This window comes from Bufo bufo, chromosome 9, assembly GCF_905171765.1.
Source record: "Bufo bufo chromosome 9, aBufBuf1.1, whole genome shotgun sequence".
Taxonomy (NCBI): Eukaryota; Metazoa; Chordata; class Amphibia; order Anura; family Bufonidae; genus Bufo; species Bufo bufo.
Genome location: NC_053397.1, coordinates 90980611 through 90997870, shown reverse-complemented (window position 1 = coordinate 90997870; position 17260 = coordinate 90980611). Strand labels below are relative to the sequence as shown.

Sequence of the window (17260 nt, the reverse complement as noted above, 5' to 3'; positions counted from 1 at the left end):
TTCAGACTTTACATTGAAAGTCAATGGGGAACGGATCCGCTTGAAGATTGAGCCACATTGTGTCATCTTCAAGCGGATCCGTCCCCATTGACTTACATTGTAAGTGTGGACGGATCCGCTCGCCTCCGCACGGCCAGGCGGACACCCGAACGCTGCAAGCAGCGTTCAGCTGTCCGCCTGGCCGTGCGGAGGCGAGCGGAGCGGAGGCTGAACGCCGCCAGACTGATGCAGTCTGAGCGGATCCGCATCCATTCAGACTGCATCAGGGCTGGACGGAAGCGTTCTGCTCCGCTCGTGAGCCCCTTCAAACGGAGCTCACGAGCGGACAGCAGAACGCTAGTGTGAAAGTAGCCTGATGCATTCTGAGCGGATCCGCATCCATTCAGAATGCATTAGGGCTGGACGGATCCGTTCGGGGCCGCTTGTGAGAGCCTTCAAACGGAACTCACAAGCGGAGCCCCGAACGCTAGTGTGAAAGTAGCCTTAGTATGATTTTTTTTTGCGTTTTTTACATTATGTCAGGTTAAATTGATTTGCTACCATGAAGCATGAGGAAATTTGGCTTTGCAGCAAATCGAATTTATCCTGAAATTCGAACAGTAGTCAGAACTATAGGAGGGGCGGAGCTTGCAGTCACACCTTCACCCTTGTGATTAGATAGACCCAATTGCCTCTTTGTCCCATAGGAGGACACCGGCGCTGTCACTGACATTTTTTAATAGATTTTTGTACCTGGACCCTAAGGGTATGGTCACACGGTCAGGTTTCTGCATGCAGTTTTGGAAACCAAACTCAGGAGTGGATGATAAATGGAGAGAAAGTATAAATGATTCACTCCTCAAAAATTATCCCTGTGAGGTAGAACCACATTCCTCCTAAGTACATTTTCTCACCAGTGTTAGGGGTTTTATGAGACTTTTCTACTGATGACCTGTTCTCACCAAGCACAGCACCATCCATTTGCTAGCGGCTGTGCTTGGTATCGCGCTCAGCCTCATTCACTTCACTGGGGCTCAGCTGTGCCTAGGCCATGTGACTGAGGAACGTGACATCTCTAGACTGAGAGAAGGCCGCTGCACTACTGCAAGTGCTGATGCCTTCCGAAACAGCTGATCGGGCTTCTTACCCCCACTGATCAGTCTCAGAGAACCCCTTCAAGGATTGTTATCTGTATACTGTTACCCTGGCTACAAGTGATGGATTATTATAAGGGTGTTTTGAGCAGCCACCTTGGCTAAGAAGTTCAGGGGGCCCATGGTCACACAAAGGGCCCATATGACAGCCCACCATAAGCACTGACATAGCCTAACACTGTGTCGGAATCATTTAGCCTCGCTGGCAGGCAGCCACCTTTTGTAGCTTCTCTTCCTGAACACTCAGTACACACTACAGCATCAGTAAGAGGCAGGAGTATGCAGTACCGGCAGAGACTTTGTGTCAGTACAGGCGTCTATGAGGCTTGCACGGGTGTTATTGCGACTTCTGCTTACCTGGGTTGATGCATTGGGGATAATGTATTTTACCATCTTTACATGTAACCAGAAGTGACTGACTTGGAACCATATTTCCAATGCAATGAAATTCCACACTTTCTCCTTCAGAGATTTGAGCAGGGGCATTTTCCAAAGCAATGCCTCTTGTTATCATTGTCTCTTTTGATAACGGGCAGCCATCTGAAAATATAGTGAATTTTGTGTTATTATAAAAACCACACTGTTCTTCAGTATATGAGATTTAATTGGGTTATCCTATGATTAATGTAAAAATTAAAATCAGGCATCATATAGTACATGAGAATCTCTAACAAAGCTACAACCAGCCCTGTACATAATAACATGGATCCTGAGTTCCTCCCATTCAGTGCGCCAATTGCTCTGCTAGATTTATTTCAAGCTGGCCGGGCATGTCCTTTGTCAGTGGGGGTGTGTCCTTTCTGCTGCGGCCTCTCCCAGTAACTGTCACAGCTTCTAACAGTACATCTGACTGATTGCAGTTGGAGGATGAACTGAATAAGTGCATCCACCTCAGGTATGTTATTGAAACAAAGAAAAGAACAAATATCACTTAGCGCTATACAGAGATTTTTTACAATGACTCACTTTTCTGTAAAACATTTTTAACTGGGGGTATCTGCAATCTTATTGTATGTAATTTGCATTGTTATGTATTGTCATCTTTTGCATGTTATTTGGCCGTATCTACCAGTGAGAAAATAGTTAGCAAAGGTTGGCAAGGAACATGGCTAACCACCCTGTTCCTCCCCTCTTGGTAGTATTAGTCTGTTCCTGCTTCCTGAAAAGAGGGTGAGTTCCTGTGTAGACTTGGAGAGGAGTAACAGCACACTGCAGAGCCTCAGCTCCTGTAATAGGTTCTTCAGAGAGAACAACTTGATTGTGCCTCAAGTAAATACTTGAGAAGTCAGACAGCAGAGTAACACCAGCATTAAAGACACTGCTGTTAGGTGAGGGTCTATGGCTAAGACACCCATCAACCAGAATACTACTAGGTCAATTCAACACAAGTTGCTGCTAATGAATGTACCTAACGTTACATTTTGCACTTAGTAAAAATACTGTTCTACATTTACTTCTGGCCTCATTCTTCAAAACTAGCTTTCCACTGCACCGATCCCCAGGGCGCAAGAGCACACCATGTCACAACCCTACATCATGGCCACTACCACTCCCATCCCCTGCACCAGAACAATCCCTTTAAGAAAAATATATTTGCATACAGAATGTTACATAGTCATTGAAAGACTAAAGCTGAAAAGAAGATCGATATTATATATATATCAAGGCAATGGTGAACACGTATCTCAGAAACTATGAACATCAAGAAAGTATGGGAAAATTTTATAAAACCATCTAAAAGATGTTTTTTGTTCCCCGTAACAACCAATCATGGCACAGATTTTATTTTTCAAGAGGACAATAAGACAAATGTGTGAGTTACCTTTACTGTCTTTCTTGTCCAAGCACTATCCCTTTTAATTGGCCCACAAATTTCTGTAAGCTGACATCTTTAAATCACACAGGGATGGTGTCTCCAAGTGGCGTGCTAAGGGGGGCGTGGGGGGCAGTCCGCCCCGGGTGCCGGTGTTCTGCCAGATTTCTATACCTTGCCACAACACTATACCGTAAGTGACGCGGCCGCACCGGAAGTGACGCGGACGCACAGGAATCAGCTGGAGGAGGGTGTGTGCATGCGCGAAACCGTACACCTCGCATGCGCACTTAAGGGTAGGTAGATTTTCCAGAGCAAAATGTTCCATCAGATCTCCCTACCTCCCTAGGAGCAGTTCATCCTTACCACAGAGATGAGTGCAGAATATCGAGGTCACCAGCAGAGCTATTTTGCACTGGAAAATCTACCTACCCCTAAGTGCGCACGTGCGGTGTATGGTTTCACGCATGCGCATGAAGTCCTTCTCCCACGGCGCTGCAATGATTTTTTGATAATTCAGTGGATGTGCGCTTGCGCAGCGCGCATGCACACACCCTCCTCCAGCTGATTCCTGTGCGTCCGCGTCACTTTTGGTGCGGCCGCGTCAGCTCCCTGTGCTCCTCCCATCCTTAAGGCCGGCGGAGCTCTGAATGGTTAAGCAAGAAGACTTCACCTCTCTCCACCATTCAGTTTGCAGGCACAGATCGCGCTGCCGTGTGCGGGCGGGGCATGCAGCCCTGAAATCTACATAAGCTCCGCCCACACGTGCTGCAGAGCAATCTGTGACTGCAGTGGAGCAGTGCCGTAGTGTGGGGGGGGGGGGGGGGGGGGGGGGCAGTTGCCATGGGCGCCAAATTGCAGGGGGCGCCGGGCAGCAGGAATTTCAATGAGGGCCATGTGAGCCTATGGCTCCCGTCCCCTCCGTTCTGCCTCTGCTTGGTGGCCTGAAGCCTATCAGGCAGTAGAGCGGCACAGGAGATCGCGATTACCTCACTGTGGCCTCCTGCGCCAGGTCTTGCGAGATGATGTGATGACACGGCGCAGGAGGCCACAGTGATGTGTTCGTGACCACCTACGCGGGGACGCGCAAACTCAGGCCGGCCAGAAGCAGTGATGGAGTAAGGAAGAGAGTATTTTTTTTATATTTTTTTATGTAAGTACCCTAAGGCAGGCAGCAGTGGGAGCACTATGGAGGATGGGGCATTATCCCACAAAAGAAGAAGCATACCAAGGAGGTAATTATGTAGAAATAATGGGGGCCATTGTATATCACAATACTAATAAAGAGGGGGCCATTACATATCACAATACTAATAAGGAGGGGCCCATTATATATCACAATACTAATAAAGAAGGGGCCATTATATATCATAAAGCTAATAAGGAGGGGGCCATTACATATCACAATACTAATAAAGAGGGGGCCATTATATATCACAATACTAATAAAGAGGGGGCCATTATATATCAAAATACTAATAAAGAAGGGGCCATTACATATCACAATACTAATAAGGAGGGGCCCATTATATATCACAATACTAATAAAGAAGGGGCCATTATTGTCACGGATGGTGTACAGGGAAACAAGACAATACAATATAATCTATGAGTCACTGGATCCACAACTAAGGAACAAAACGGAGACCCCTGCATGAGACCTGCCACTCTCCCTGACTGCTCAGCCTATGCGAACACCCCAAAGGTGGATGGGCGCATATCCACGTACCTCGACTATCTTACAGCTGAAGACCCTACAATAGTGAGGGGACAAGACCACCGGCCCCCTACACAGACACGGAGGGAGCCAGGGTCACCTGGATCCAGCAAACAGAAAATCACAAATACATAAACAGTACTTATCTTGCAGACGACTGGGAACTAGGAAAGGCATGCACACACACTCCAGGAAGTTCTATAAGCCGCAACCTAATGCATCATGGGGAGGAACTTAAAGGGAAGCAATCAGTCCAACTGCATTACAGCTGAGATAGGCTAACGAGATGAGGAACTGAAATCAAAACAAAGAAACTCAAGGAGGAGGTTCTGGACGGCTCCTGTCAGAGCTTCTCAGCTGTCTGGTTGTGACAATTATATATCATAAAACTAATAAGGAGGGGGCCATTACATATCACAATACTAATAAAGAGGGGGCCATTATATATCACAATACTAATAAAGAGGGGGCCATTATATATCAAAATACTAATAAAGAAGGGGCCATTATATATCACAATACTAATACATTATAATAATAATAGTACAGAGGGGGCTATAATAACACAGAGGGGGGCATAATAATAATACAGAGGGAGTTGGTCATAATATTATTATTATTACCCCCTCTGTATTATTATTATTATCATCATCATTATTATTGCCCCCTCTGTATTATGGCCCCCTCTGTATTATTAATTATTATTATTATAATGACCCCCTCTGTATTATTATAATGGCCCCCTCTATTATTATAATGGTCCCCTCAATTATTATTATTGTAATATATAAAGGCGCCCTCTGTATTATTATTATTATTATTATTATTATTATTATTGTGAGGAATATGGATTATTGTTCCTTGCCAGCTATGTTTCCACACCAGCCATCAGCTGTAAGATAGCAGAGGTAGTGAACTCCACAGGACGGCCCTGCTTCAAAGCCCAGCCATATGACAGAGAACTTCTTGCAGGCCACCTTTTTTTTACAATTTCACACATCCATTCAGCCAGCCAGGAACCCAGCTAATAGAACAGGAAAAACCTCTCTGCTGGGGTCTGGGCCATTCCCCAGTTCAATCAAATTTAGCAGACAGCATGGAACCAGCGATTTATAAGGAATTATGAATCGCCCGGCCATCACAGGCACAAATTGGATACATATTTGTGTCCCTGTGGCCACGATGAACAGGCCTGTGGTCATAGTCTGGCAGTGGGATGCCAGGGAGGGGAGGTATACATATCTCCCCACAGAAACCACATAATGGTACCATGCTTGGACTCAACTGGTAGCTGGAACCCAGGCGGATACATTGGTCCCAGAATCACCTCCCTGCGACATTCTGGTCTGGAGCCATGAGCCCTAATCGATTTTGTGGATCATGTGCTGCCAGCCCAGCAAAGGGGGGGTGGACCCCTCCCTGAGGCTGGGGGGGCCGGCTACAGGTTATAAGGCTTGTGCCAGCAAGCGGGCGTGTCTTTCTCTGAAAGGGAGTCACATCGTGCCATGTGTTTGGAGAGACCAGGAAACTGCTGACATCACTGCCCACACGTGACCGCAGCCAAGGACTATTCCACCATCATAACCCAAAGGAACATTCATCTACCTGGTAACTGACTTGTACTCTGTGTAATCCTGTTTGTACCATACTACCTGTATTCGTAACCTCAGACAGTATATATTCTTTGTGTATAGTGTGTTATCTAGTGTGCCCTTAAGGCGATTAAATATATAATTTAATCTTGTGCTGTCTTGTATTTCTGTGCCCGTGTGGACAGGAGGAATCTGTGAAAACTGTACCAAGACTGACCTTACCCGCTCCTCCAGGAGGGCGTAACGTCACGCCTTGGTAACCAGTGACCATACCGTATCTCGTGAGCTCGACGTTGTTGGCATCTGACGTCAGTCGGGGCACAAGCTGTATGGTATTCATCACAATTATTATTATTATTGTTGTTATTGTTATTATTATTGTTATTGCCCCCTTTGTATTATGGCCCCCTCTGTATTATTATTATTATTATTATTAATATTATAATAATGACCCCCTCTGTAATATTACTATTATTATAATGACCCCACTGTATTATTTTAATGGCCCCCTCTGTATTAGTATTATGATATATAAAGGCCTTCTCTGTATTACTAATATTATGACCCCCTCTGTACTATTATTATTATTATTATTATTATAATGGGCCACTCTGTATTATTATTATTGTCATTATTAATACAGAGGGGGTTATTATAATAATAATAATAATAATCATAATAATAATACAGAGGGGGCCATAATAATACACAGGGGGCAATAATAACAACACAGAGGGGGTCATTAAATTAATAATACAGATGGGGCCATAATAATAATAATAATAATAATAATAATAATAGAGGGGCCTTGTTACTGCTGGGGTCACTATAGGAGGACTTATTTCTACTAGTGTCCCTATGGGGGCATTTTTGTTTAGCACATGTTAATGGGGATGCTATTGAAGGTACTGTAGGGTAATGTTCCTCAATTCCAGTCCTCAGGGCCCACCTGTTGGTCATGATGTAAGAATATCCCACAGAATGAATATCTGAGGTAAGTCTTGATGCATTGATACTAATTATATCACCTGCTCAATACTAAGGAAATTCTGAACACATGACCAGCAGATGGTCCCTGAGGACTGGAGTTGAGAAACACTGGTGTAGGGAACACTATTACCATTGAGGACAGTTTGGGAGCATGGTATTATGGGGGACTATCTGTATGGCTCTAGCACAGTATTGGGGGTAGCAGCAGGATGATAGTGTTGAGGCAGCAGGAGGGAGAGGATGATAGTAAAATGAGGAATCTAGATTTTTTTCCCCGTGAAACTCTGTAGAGATGAGACACGGCTGAAAGAAGGTGTCATGGCGGTCTTATCTCCGAATGAAGACGCTGAGGAAAGAGTCTACATCACAGGAGATGTCACTGGATGTAACAGGTATGGTGCTGTATTCTACTGAATATTTTGTAGCGATGTATGAAATGTCCATCCAAATATCTCTTTACAGTAGGGTTGGGGAAAGGGGGGGTTGGATATAGAATTTGGCCCACACTGCCGCAGTCCAACCCCAGACTTCAGGTCACACTGTGCGTTTTCTGAATTTTGGGGCCTTACACCCATCTACCACATTATCTGTACTCAGAGTCTTATCACTAGGTTATCTGTAGTGTTATGTAGGACTGCAGATGACATCTACTGCATTATCTGCAAAAAAGGGGTGTGACCACAGGTTGGGGGGTACAATACTTGACTTGCCCCGGGTGCTGGCTATGCCACTGCAGGGGAGAGAGGACTGTGAGTTTCAGGAACGGGACAAGGTGAGTAGTTATTGTGGGTTTTTTTTGTCTGTTTTTTTTTAACACAGAGAGGGTACAATGGGCATTTATACTCTGGAGGGGGCACAATGGGCATTTAAAATGTGAAGGGGGTACAATGGACATTTCTACTATGGAGGGGGCACAATGGGCATTTCTACTCTGGAGGGGGCACAATAGGAATTTCTCCCTTGGAAGGGGTACAATGGGCATTTCTACTCTGGAGGGGGCACAATGGGAACACTACTATGAAGGGGCACAGAGGGCATTACTACTATGGAGGGGGGACAATGGGCATTTCTATTATGGAGGGGGCACAATGGGCATTACTACTATGAGGTGGCACAGAGGGCATTATTACTGGGAAGGGGGCACAGAGGGCATTATTACTGTAAAGGGGGAACAATGGACATTATTACTATTAATGGGGCCCAATGGGCATTATTACTGTGAAGGGGATACAATGGGCATTACTACTATTAAGGGGCATTATTACTGTGAAGGGGACACAATGGGGATTATTACTATGAAGGGGGCACAATGGGGATTATTTGTAATGACTGGCGTCACGCAAAGGGAGGGAAATGGGAAGGCCCTGTCCAATGGAGAGGGAAAGATGGTGACCCCTGACTCACCTAACCTTGCGGCTTGCACCTGACTGCCCTGACGTCCCTAGACGGGTTCCTCACCCGTACGCCGATCACGTGCCTAAACCCTGGCTTTCCTTTCCCCACGTGCCTGAGCCCTGTGTAGTGAACGGGGCGGTGGGATCACTAGTCCGCACCGCTGACACTAAGAGGAAAACACCAAGGAGAGGACAGACAATACAGACAAACATATAATCCCAGGTGGGCGACAACAGCAGACCACCAAGGCCCAACAGGGATCCGGAGGGTAACGTTCTGGAACAACAACCAGGGAACACAGCTACACAGCTCCAGTGGGTCAGTATAGAAGTCCAGGCAGGAAGCTCTATATCTGGCAACCAGAGAAGTGAGAGATGGGAATATAAGGAGGTTGGGATTGCAGGACAAGAAACAGCTGAGGAGGAGAAGCTACGGATCCCTGAGTGAGCCAAAAAGGATTGCAAGGCAAACCCAGAAAGCTACCATTAATAAACAGCACTGTCTTTAGACATAGAGCGCGCAGCCACCCGCTGCAACTTCCTGACCCCGGGTATAACGGAGTCAGACGTGGCTCTTGACACCCTCGTGACATTATTACTATGAAGTGGGCACAATGGGGATTATTATTATGAAGGGGGCACAATGGGGATTATTACAGTGAGGGAGGCACAAAGAGGGCATTACAACTGTGAAGGGGCACAGATAGGAGGGCATTACTACTGTGAAAGGGGCACAGGGAGAGCATAACTACTGTGAGAGGGGCACAATGAGGACATTACTGTTAGGGGGCACACATCTGTACAAAACTACTGTGAAGGTTGTACAATGAGGGCAATACTACTGTGAAGGGGTACGATTCTTTTTAAGTATTGGGGGTGGGGGGTGCCAGAGAAAGGACCCACCCCGGGTGCCAAACAACCTAGGCACGTCACTGGTGTCTCCCTGGACAAATTCTGTTTCAGCTATACATGAGCTTCTGACCTGGCCTGTACAGGCCCTCTCTCTTGGCCTGCTTATCAGTAGAGATGTCCTGAACTATTCGCCGGCGAATAGTTCCCGGCGAACATAGCTTGTTCGCGTTTGCCGCGGCGGGCGAACATATGCGATGTTCGGTCTGCCCCCTATTCGTCATCATTGTGTAAACTTTGACCCTGTACCTCACAGTCAGCAGACACATTCCAGCCAATCAGCAGCAGACCCTCCCTCCCAGACCCTCCCACCTCCTGGACAGCATACATTTTAGATTCATTCGGAAGCTGCATTCTTAGTGAGAGGAGGGACAGTGTAGCTGCTGCTGATTTAATAGGGAAATCGATAGCTAGGCCAGTGTATTCAGTGTCCACTACAGTCCTGAAAGACTCATCTGATCTCTGCTTTTTAGGGCTAGAACATCAGTCTGCTTTTTTTTTTTTTCCTGTGTAATCTAATTGCAGTTTCCTGCCAGCGTGTGTGTCAGGCTCACAGCGTATACTGTGCCCACTTGCCCAGTGCCACCACTCATATCTGGTGTCACAGTAGCTTGCATTTAAAAAAAATAAAAAACTTTTTGGACTGTAATATAATAGCAGTCAGTTGCCGGCACGCGCGTGTGTTTAATGCCCTGCAAGTGCACAGTGTCACCAGCGCAACTCATATCTGGTGTCACATTCGATTCCATTTAACCACCTCAGCCCCCCTAGCTTAAACACCCTTAATGACCAGGCCACTTTTTACACTTCTGACCTACACTAATTTAACCGTTTATTGCTCGGTCATGCAACTTACCACCCAAATGAATTTTACCTCCTTTTCTTCTCACTAATAGAGCTTTCATTTGGTGGTATTTCATTGCTGCTGACATTTTTACTTTTTTTGTTATTAATCGAAATTTAACGATTTTTTAGCAAAAAAATGTCATTTTTCACTTTCAGTTGTAAAATTTTGCAAAAAAAAACGACATCCATATATAAATTTTTCTCTAAATTTATTGTTCTACATGTCTTTGATAAAAAAAAAATGTTTGGGTAAAAAAAAAAATGGTTTGGGTAAAAGTTATAGCGTTTGCAAACTATGGTACAAAAATGTGAATTTCCGCTTTTTGAAGCAGCTCTGACTTTCTGAGCACCTGTCATGTTTCCTGAGGTTCTACAATGGCCAGACAGTACAAACACCCCACAAATGACCCCATTTCGGAAAGTAGACACCCTAAGGTATTCGCTGATGGGCATAGTGAGTTCATAGAACTTTTTATTTTTTGTCACAAGTTAGCGGAAAATTATTATTATTTTTTTTTTCTTACAAAGTCTCATATTCCACTAACTTGTGACAAAAAATAGAAACTTCTATGAACTCACTATGCCCATCAGCGAATACCTTGGGGTGTCTTCTTTCCAAAATGGGGTCACTTGTGGGGTAGTTATACTGCCCTGGCATTCTAGGGGCCCTAATGTGTGGTAAGTAGTTTGAAATCAAAATCTCTAAAAAATGGCCGGTGAAATCCGAAAGGTGCTCTTTGGAATATGGGGCCCCTTTGCCCACCTAGGCTGCAAAAAAGTGTCACACATGTGGTATCTCCGTACTCAGGAGAAGTTGGGCAATGTGTTTTGGGGTGTCATTTTACATATACCCATGCTGGGTGAGAGAAATATCTTGGCAAAAGACAACTTTTCCCATTTTTTTATACAAAGTTGGCATTTGACCAAGATATTTATCTCACCCAGCATGGGTATATGTAAAATGACACCCCAAAACACATTGCCCAACTTCTCCTGAGTAGGGAGATACCACATGTGTGACACTTTTTTGCAGCCTAGGTGGGCAAAGGGGCCCCCATTCCAAAGAGCACCTTTCGGATTTCACCGGCCATTTTTTACAGATTTTGATTTCAAACTACTTACCACACATTTGGGCCCCTAGAATCCCAGGGCAGTATAACTACCCCACAAGTGACCCCATTTTGGAAAGAAGACACCCAAGGTATTCCGTGAGGGGCATGGTGAGTTCCTAGAATTTTTGATTTTTTGTCACAAGTTAGCGGAAAATGATGATTTTTTATTTATTTTTTTCTTACAAAGTCTCATATTCCACTAACTTGTGACAAAAAATAAAAACTTCCATGAACTCACTATGCGGTAAGTAGGTAAATGACCTGTGAAATCCGAAAGGTGCTCTTTGGAATGTGGGCCCCTTTGCCCACCTAGGCTGCAAAAAAGTGTCACACATGTGGTATCGCCGTATTCAGGAGAAGTTGGGCAATGTGTTTTGTTTTGTTTTTTTACATATACTCATGCTGGGTGAGAGAAATATCTCGGCAAAAGACAACTTTTCCCATTTTTTATACAAAGTTGGCATTTGACCAAGATATTTATCTCACCCAGCATGGGTATATGTAAAATGACACCCCAAAACACATTGCCCAACTTCTCCTGAGTACGGCGATACCAGATGTGTGACACTTTTTTGTAGCCTAGATGCGCAAAGGGGCCCACATTCCTTTTATGAGGGCATTTTTAGACATTTGGATCCCAGACTTCTTCTCACGCTTTAGGGACCCTAGAATGCCAGGGCAGTATAAATACCACACATGTGACCCCATTTTGGAAAGAAGACACCCCAAGGTATTGAATGAGGGGCATGGCGAGTTCATAAATTTTTATTTTTTTTTGCCACAAGTTAGCGGAAAATGATGATTTTTTTTAATTTATTTTTTTCCTTACAAAGTCTCATATTCCACTAACTTGTGACAAAAAATAAAAACTTCCATGAACTCACTATGCCCATCACGAAATACCTTGGGGTGTTTTCTTTCCAAAATGAGGTCACTTGTGGGGTAGTTATACTGCCCTGGCATTTTAGGGCCGAATGCGTGAGAAGTCTCCCTTTCCGCTAACTTGGGACAAAAATTTCAATCTTTCATGGACTCAATATGCTCCTCACAGAATACCTTGGGGTGTCTTCTTTCCGAAATGGGGTCACATGTGGGGTATTTATACTGCACTGGCATTCTAGGGGCCCTAAAGCGTGAGAAGAAGTCTGGAATATAAATGTCAACATTTTTTTACACATTTGGATTCCGTGAGGGGTATGGTGAGTTCATGTGAGATTTTATTTTTAGTTAGTGGAATATGAGACTTTGTAAGAAAAAAAATAATAATTTCCACTAACTTGGGCCAAAAAAATGTCTGAATGGAGCCTTACAGGGGGGTGATCAATGACAGGGGGGTGATCAATGACAGGGGGGTGATCAATGACAGGGGGGTGATCAGGGAGTCTATATGGGGTGATCACCCCCCTGTCATTGATCACCCCCTGTAAGGCTCCATTCAGACGTCCGTATGTGTTTTGCGGATCCGATCCATGTATCAGTGGATCCGTAAAAATCATACGGACATCTGAATGCAGCCTTACAGGGGGGTGATCAATGACAGGGGGGTGATCAGGGAGTCTATATGGGGTGATCACCCCCCTGTCATTGATTACCCCCCTATAAGGCTCCATTCAGATGTCCGTATGTGTTTTGCGGATCCGATCCATGTATCAGTGGATCCGTAAAAATCATACGGACATCTGAATGCAGCCTTACAGGGGGGTGATCAATGACAGGGGGGTGATCAATGACAGGGGGGTGATCAGGGAGTCTATATGGGGTGATCACCCCCCTGTAAGGCTCCATTCAGATGTCCGTATGTGTTTTGCGGATCCGATCCATGTATCAGTGGATCCGTAAAAATCATACAGACATCTGAATGCAGCCTTACAGGGGGGTGATCAATGACAGGGGGTGATCAATGACAGGGGGGTGATCAGGGAGTCTATATGGGGTGATCACCCCCATGTCATTGATCACCCCCCTATAAGGCTCCATTCAGATGTCCGTATGTGTTTTGCGGATCCGATCCATGTATCAGTCGATCCGTAAAAATCATACGGACGTCTGAATGGAGCCTTACAAGGGGGTGATCAATGACAGGGGGGTGATCAGGGAGTCTATATGGGGTGATCACCCCCGTCATTGATCACCCCCCTGTAAGGCTCCATTCAGACGTCCGTATGCGTTTTGCGGATCCGATCCATGTATCAGTGGATCCGTAAAAATCATACGGACATCTGAATGGAGCCTTAAAGGGGGGTGATCAAAGACAGGGGGGTGATCAATGACAGAGGGGTGATCAGGGAGTCTATATGGGGTGATCACCCCCGTCATTGATCACCCCCCTGTAAGGCTCCATTCAGACGTCCGTATGCGTTTTGCGGATCCGATCCATGTATCAGTGGATCCGTAAAAATCATACGGACATCTGAATGGAGCCTTACAGGGGGGTGATCAATGACAGGGGGGTGATCAATGACAGGGGGGTGATCAGGGAGTCTATATGGGGTGATCAGGGGTTCATAAGGGGTTAATAAGTGACAGGGGGGGTGTAGTGTAGTGTAGTGGTGTTTGGTGCTACTTTACTGAGCTACTTGTGTCCTCTGGTGGTCGATCCAAACAAAAGGGACCACCAGAGGACCAGATAGCAGGTATATTAGACGCTGTTATCAAAACAGCGTCTAATATACCTGTTAGGGGTTAAAAAAAATCGCAAGCTGGCAGGCTGGAGATCCACTCGCTTACCTTCCGATCCTGTGAACGCGCGTGCCTGTGTGCACGCGTTCACAGAAAATCTCGTGTCTCGCGAGATGACGCGTAGATGCGTGACTGTGCGCAGGGCTGCCGCCTCCGGAACGCGATCCTGCGTTAGGCGGTCCGGAGGCGGTTAAATAAAAACAATTTTGACTGTGAATAAATAGCAGTCAGTTGCACACACGTGTTTGTGTGTTTAAGGCCCAGCTGCAAGTCCATAGTGTCACTTCAGCGCAACTCATATCTGGTGTCACATTCTATCTCATTTAAATAAAAACAACTATTTTGACTGTGAATAAATAGCAGTCAGTTGCACACACGTGTTTGTGTGTTTAAGGCCCAACTGCAAGTCCATAGTGTCACTTCAGCGCAACTCATATCTGGTGTCACATTCGATTCCATTTAAAGAAAAACAACAATTTTGACTGTGAATAAATAGCAGTCAGTTGCACACACGTGTTTGTGTGTTTAAGGCCCAGCTGCAAGTCCATAGTGTCACTTTAGTGCAACTCATATCTGGTGTCACATTCTATTTCATTTAAATAAAAACAACTATTTTGACTGTGAATAAATAGCAGTCAGTTGCACACACGTGTTTGTGTGTTTAAGGCCCAACTGCAAGTCCATAGTGTCACTTCAGCGCAACTCATATCTGATGTCACATTCGATTCCATTTAAATAAAAACAACAATTTTGACTGTGAATAAATAGCAGTCAGTTGCACACACGTGTTTGTGTGTTTAAGGCCCAGCTGCAAGTGCATAGTGTCACCAACGCAACTCATATCGTGTGTCACAGTAGCTTGCACGCATAGTACAACTTAACGAATCTAAAAACAATGACAGGCAGAGGCAGGCCACCCCACAGGGGCCGTCGTGGTCGTGGTGCTGTGATTCCTTTTGGCCCTAGAATAATGCCCAGTGTTCAGAGGCCACGTACCCTGAACTCGAAAAGTTCTGAGGACATAGTTGACTGGCTAACACAGGACACCCAATCTTCTACAGCTTCCGCTCGGAACCTTGACGCACCATCCTCCTCCAGCTCAGCTTCGGGCACCTCTCAAGTTACCACTCGCCCGCCTGCCGCCACCACCAACATTAGCACCACAGCCGCTTCACTTGATCTGTCAGAGGAGTTATTTACACTTCAGTTGGAAGAAATGAGTGATGCGCAACCATTATTGCCAGAGGATGTAGATAACAGGGATATGTCTCAGTCAGGCAGCATTACACACGTACGGTGTGATGATGATGATGATGTTGTACCCACTGCTGCTTCCTTTGCTAAGTTGTCAGATACAAGTGAAGCGGTTGATGATGACGATGTGTCCGTGGATCTCACGTGGGTGCCCGCTCGAATTGAAGAAGAACAGGTTGAAAGTTCTGATGGGAAGACAGAGAGGAGGAGGAGACGAGTTGGAATTAGGGGGAGGTCATCGTAAGGAGCTAGTGGCACAGTCAGACAGCATGCATCGGCACCCGGGGTCAGCCAGACAGCACGCCAATCAACGCATGCTGTTGCCACCACCAGAATGCCATCATTGCAGAGCTCAGCAGTGTGGCATTTTTTTTTGTGTGTCTGCCTCTGTCAACAGCGATGCCATTTGCAACCTGTGCCAAAAGAAACTGAGTCGTGGGAAGTCCAACACCCACCTAGGTACAACTGCTTTGCGAAGGCACATGATCGCACATCACAAACGCCTATGGGATCCAGGGCCGATCCTAGGGTCACAGGCGCCTGGGTGCAGAAATATTTCTGGCGCCCCCACATGGGCGTGGTTATCTTACTAACTCCTCCCCTTTACAATGTAGTGGTAATAGAGTCTCAAGGGTCTATAAAAGCAGCTACACTATTTTTACAAAGCATTGAAGCTCTATTAACACTACTATCAACATAAGGTCATCTAGAGAAACCGTAGGTTTTTATTTATTTTTTCTTTCTCTTTAGGTGTTAAAACATAACTTTAATTAGATTGCTCTAACACCTAAATGGGAAAAATAAGAATTTTAAAAACCTGCTTTTTCTAGTCTAGATGACCTTATGTTAATAGTTAATAGTAGTGTTAATAGAGTCTCAAAGGTCTGTAAAAATAGTGTAGCTGCTTTTATAGACCATTGAGACTCTATTACCACTACCATAAACATAAGGTCATCTAGAGAAACAGCAGGTTTTTAAAATAATTTGGGGGATCTGTGGATGACACATTGTTATGGGAGATCTGTGGATGACACATTGTTATGGGGGACCTGTGGATAACACACACTGTTATGGGGGACATTATACAGGGGTAATATAACTGAGGGGTATCAGGTAAATTATACAGGGGGTAATATAACTAAGGGGTATCAGGGTACACTATACAGGGGTAATATAAGTTATATTACCCCTGTATAATAATGTCCCCTGATACCCCTTAGTTAGGCCCCAGAATTCAGAACACAGTGTTACCTGAAGTCTGGGGCCGGATGCGGCAGTGTGGGTCAAATTCTATATACCCTTACCCTACCGAGAAACAGATATGTGCATGGGTAATATTATTACAGGAGAATGCCGCACCATACCTGTTACATCCAGTGACGTCTCCTGTGATGTACACTTTTCTCAACGTCTTCATCCAGAGATAAGACCGCCATGACACCTTCTTTCAGCCGCTTCTCGTCTCTGCAGAGTTTCACAGATTATTTTTTAGGTTCCTCACTTTACTCTCATCCTCTCCTTCCTGGGGTCTCAACAACTCATCCTGCTGCCCCCCAATACTGTGCTAGAGCCAGACAGGTAGTCCCCCATTCCTCATAATATTATTCCCCCTGTATATTATAATGGCCCCCTCTTCATCATTAATGTAATGGCCCCCACTTTATTATTAATATAATGGCCCCTCTTTAATAACAAAGAGGGGGCCATTACATTAATAATAAAGAGGGGGCCATTACATTAATAATAAAGAGGGGGCCATTACATTAATAACAAAGAGGGGGCCATTACATTAATAATAAAGAGGGGGCCATTACATTAATA

At 45.1% G+C, this 17260-nt stretch overlaps 1 protein-coding gene across 3 annotated transcripts in view; it reads right to left on the bottom strand.

The window, feature by feature from the left end:
• Positions 1–17260, bottom strand: part of LOC120979391 (coagulation factor XIII B chain-like) — a 165189-nt gene that overhangs the window by 52839 nt on the left and 95090 nt on the right. For all 3 annotated transcript variants that reach the window (XM_040408118.1, XM_040408117.1, XM_040408116.1), the window contains exon 6: positions 1491–1673. In XM_040408118.1, the coding sequence (XP_040264052.1) occupies positions 1491–1673 (183 nt within the window). The remainder of the gene's footprint in view (positions 1–1490; positions 1674–17260) is intronic.